Source organism: Mandrillus leucophaeus, unplaced genomic scaffold (assembly GCF_000951045.1).
Source record: "Mandrillus leucophaeus isolate KB7577 unplaced genomic scaffold, Mleu.le_1.0 Scaffold308, whole genome shotgun sequence".
Taxonomy (NCBI): domain Eukaryota; kingdom Metazoa; phylum Chordata; class Mammalia; order Primates; family Cercopithecidae; genus Mandrillus; species Mandrillus leucophaeus.
In genome coordinates, this window is record NW_012103232.1 from 1,185,382 (window position 1) to 1,189,877 (window position 4,496).

Here is a 4,496-nt window from a genome sequence, read left to right on the forward strand (position 1 = left end):
TTATTTGTTCATCGTGTTTACTGGAGCATCTAATCTCCCAGTCAAATCCAAATCTCATTAAGTCAATTACCAAGACACCAGGTCAAAGCTTAATGTAGGTCCTTTCCACTGAAACAGAATTCACAGACATAAACAAATACATAGAAAAGGTAAACCTGACAATGAACACAATCCAGCTTGCTACAAAGTAGTTGTCTAACTTTCTTTGCTGTTTTTTCTCTGTAATTTAAAATTGACTCATGTGACAGAAACGTGGTGTTGGTGACTGGAGTCCAGTGAATCAGCTGGGTTGAGCCACAGGGTGTGTGAGAGGAGTAGGGAAATCTGATTTTGGCTTGCCATCATCGCGATTCCCAGGAAAGTTACTGTACCTCAGGCTTCTTGTCTGTGAAATGAGAGAATATTGCCTGGATACCTCACAAGCTGATCATTTCAAGGAAAGGTTAAAAAATAAGGCAACATACAAACCTAAGAAATATGTTTTTGAGGACAGATACTTTATAATGGGTTGATAAACTACACCAGTGGGCCTAGTCCAGCCTGCCATCAGCTCTTGTAAAGTCTTAAAGCACAACCATGCCCATTTGTTTACTATTGTACATGGAGGTTTTTGCACAACGGCAGCAAAACTGAGTAATCAGGGACCGTATGGCACTGAAAGCCTAAAATATTCACTCTCTAGCTCTTTACTAAAAAAACAAAACCAAAAAACAACTCGCCAAGCCCAATCTAAAACATAACTTTGCATTTGATAAATGAATATGTAAAGGCAATTTTAATGAATTATTTTATAGTATTTCTACTGCATGTATCTTCATCTTCCTTCTTCTTTTTTTTTTTTTTGAGATGGAGTCTCGCTGTGTCGCTCAGGCTGCAGTGCAGTGGCGCCATCTGTGGGACTACAGGTGCCCGCCACCATGCCAGGCTAATTTTTTTTTTGTATTTTTAGTAGGGATGGGGTTTCACCATGTTCGCCAGGATGGTCTCCGTCTCCTGACCTCGTGACCCACCTGCCTCGGCCTCCCAAAATGCTGAGATTACAAGCGTGAGTCACCGCACCCAGCCTTCCTTCTAAATGGTCATGACCCCAAAGCTCCTTCCTGGTTATAAAGTGACATGGTAGAGAAATTCCTTTTGGTTTTGTGGCTTTTTAATTTGACTACAGTTCCCTGAAGAGACAATACAATGCTCATTTCATTTTAGGGGTCTCCTCCCCAGAACTGCCCTGTGGAGTGCATTTATTGGAATGGCAAATCTTCCTTTAATTAGAGTGAATGTGAATACGGGAAACATCCACATACATAGACTCAAATGTGAAGAAGAAAAATTGTCCAGTGTGCTTCGACATCTTTGAGGCTTCTAGGCCCCAAAGGAGCCGCGTGAGTTCCCCTGCTCCCTGCCTGGCTTGTTCCCCTGTTGGCTGAACCGGTGTCCCCCATCAATCCTCAACCTCACCTGTCTCCATCTCCTGCCAGCCCATTAAACAAGCCAACCACATCCTCCCACAGGCACCAGAGACCACCATACCCCCTTGTTCCTACAAAGCCTGCCTCCACGCCCCTCTGCTTCACTCTATTCCTGAGTGCACCCCTCGTGTGGCCCTGCCTGGTGCATGGCGTCCTCTTCCCCAGGCCGTGAGTATATGTAACTCATAAACTGCTGTCGATCACATCTGTCCAGCGCAAGGTGTCATGTGTTCAGCTACCTTGTGCTATTTAGGGTGGGGCATTCTTCCTTCACCAACATGGTGAACAATGATAACAGAATGGGGTGCAGCTGGGAGCCACCAGCAGCCAGGTTATGGGTAAATCATTTCATTTTTTTTTTTTGAGACGGAGTCTTGCTCTGTCACCCAGGCTGGAGTACTGTTGCGCAATCTCGGCTCACTGCAACTTCTGCCTCCTGGGTTCAAGTGATTCTCCTGCCTCAGCCTCCCCAGTAGCTAGGATTACAGGCATGCACCACCACTCCTGGCTAATTTTTGTATTTTTAGTAGAGACGGGGTTTCACCATGTTGACCAGGCTGGCTGGTCTCGAACTCCTGACCTCATGATCCACCCACCTTGGCCTCCCAAAGTGCTGGTGTGAGCCAGCACACCCGGCCCTGGGTAGATTATTTCTAAGAAAGGATCTTGGCAAAGCACCACAGTATTCACTGAAGTTAATCCCTTCCACTGCACAGATCACCTTGCTTTTTACGTGAAGTTTGTTTCATTTGAGAAAAGCACTGGGATAATGAGCACCAAAGAGATTCTTCCCTATGCTATATTACGTGGCAGCAGGCCGACCTCACGCTGATAATCAGAGTCAATTTTCCCTGCAGGTTGTGACTTTTTTCTCTTCTGGATGGTTTCCTGCACTAAAAGTGATCAAGCAGCAGCCTTAGCTGAAAGTTCAGTGAGACTCCTGCCCACTGCTGGAAGTAATTTCCTTCTGGAAGTCAGGACTTCTCAACATGTAGAACTTGAAATTGCAGGGACCAGAGCATCAACTCCAAAACTCATGCCAAGAATGTCCTTCCCTCTTCTCTTTCCTTCGGGTCATAATGAGTATCTATTTTTCCAGCATCTTTCTCCCAACCTGTGCTGATTCATCCACCCTCTGTATCCTCCTCCCTGGGACAAAAGGTCAAACTCATCTGCACTCTGAGCAGGAGCTACAGCAGCTGCCACGTAGACTGTCCCCAGCAGAGCTCAGAGATGGGCACCAGGTTCACGACGCCAGTGGGCAGTGGTGCTGTTATTGCATTCAGTGGGGATGGAGTGGTTTCCAGGCACAGACAGACAATCACACAGCAAGAACAAATGTACATGCTGAAATTTAACAAAGACAGAATAAGGGACACTTGGGGAATAGCGGTCTCAATTGCAGAAACAGTGAGTGCCTCAATAGTTAGAGAACTGGGGCCATCTCTGCCATGGCTAGGATTCCTCTCTCCTTCATCCTCCTCAGTCATCAAAGATTCCATTGGGGGTAATCAAAGGATGCTGGGGCCTGCTACTCACTCCCAAAAAAACACCAGCAACCATTTCAGCAGGGAAAAAAGAAAATGCTCACAAGGATGGGGTTAGATTTAGCCATAAACCAGATTGTGTGGCAGGAGGGAGAACACATCCCCCATCTTTTGGCCACTCAGAAATTGGGGGAGCTAATCTGGAGAAAGGCACCAACACCTATTCATTAGTGTTTCAGCCCTGTGTGGTCACGGGTCTGTGTGAGGTCTCAGCAGCCGCCTCTCTCAAGGTCTCCCCACAGGACAGCAGGGTGAAACCTGGGGCAGGAAGACAGGGAAAGCTGATTTGCATAAAGAACTTTTTTTATCCTCTTGGGTCTGGGGAGGCATGAAAAGGCCCTGAGGAAAACAAACTCCAGCTGAGAAGCCTGAGAGCACTTGGCCTTCATAAGTGTCCCCACCATGGCCTGGATGATGCTTCTCCTCGGACTCCTTGCGTATGGCTCAGGTCAGGGCTTGAAGGGACTCTATCCTTGGGGGGACCACAGAAAACAGGGTTCAGGTTACTGTCATCCGCATGACCACAACTGTGTCTCTCTTGTTCATTTTAGGAGTGGATTCTGAGACTGTGGTGACCCAGGAGCCATCGTTGTCAGTGTCCTCTGGAGGAACAGTCACACTCACCTGTGGCCTGAGCTCTGGCTCAGTCTCTACCAGTAACTACCCCAGCTGGTACCAGCAGACCCCAGGCCAGGCTCCACGCACGCTCATCTACAGAACAAACACTCGCCCTTCTGGGGTCCCTGATCGCTTCTCTGGCTCCATCCTTGGGAACAAAGCTGCCCTCACCATCACGGGGGCTCAGGCAGACGATGAATCTGATTATTACTGTATGCTGTACATGGGTAGTGGCATTTCCACGGTGATTTAAACCTATGAGGAAGTGCAACTAAAACCTCTTTATATACTCACAACAGTTCAGCCCTTACAGATGGGAGGGAAAGTGAGAGGATGGAAATGGTCAACACGGTGAGTGAGGAGTCTCCTTGCCCCAGTCTCTGATGCAGGGGTTCACTGCCAGGTGCCTCTCCCAGTCTCTCCCCGGGTGTGTCCACCTCCCCAGTGTGACTTTTCCATGGCTGTGCTTCCTCTCCACTGAGAATAATGTGGGGGGAGAATTATCTACAAAATATATAAGCTCACAGTGAGTCACAGAGACCCCTGTGCTCCAGGAAGACACTTCTGACTCAAAGAGAATTAACAGGCATATGCTCATTCATTAATTTGATCATGGAGGCTGACTTAATATTTTATTTATCACTGAAGTGGGAGCATTTTCAGGGAGCTTGTTAAAAATGCAATTCTCCAACCTAAACCTACTAAGTCAGAAACTTGTGTTGGTGCCAGATAGCCTGTATTTAACACCTGCACATGAGATTTTTCATTAGTGTTAATGTTTGGGAAGAACCTACTTTTATTATTATAAAATTATTCATAGGGATTTCCATTTAAAATGATGTCAGGTTAATATTCCATAATCCTA

The 4,496-nt window shown here is 46.7% G+C and overlaps 1 protein-coding gene across 1 annotated transcript in view; it reads left to right on the top strand.

Annotated features, from left to right (window-relative positions):
- The first annotated feature begins 3,328 nt into the window (after window positions 1–3,328).
- The window catches only part of LOC105544779 (Ig heavy chain Mem5-like), a 160,746-nt gene continuing 159,578 nt past the window's right edge, over window positions 3,329–4,496 (top strand). Inside the window, 2 exon segments of the mRNA XM_011987363.1 lie at window positions 3,329–3,461; window positions 3,565–3,875. Of these exon segments, the coding sequence (XP_011842753.1) occupies window positions 3,416–3,461; window positions 3,565–3,875 (357 nt within the window). The 5' untranslated portion in view covers window positions 3,329–3,415.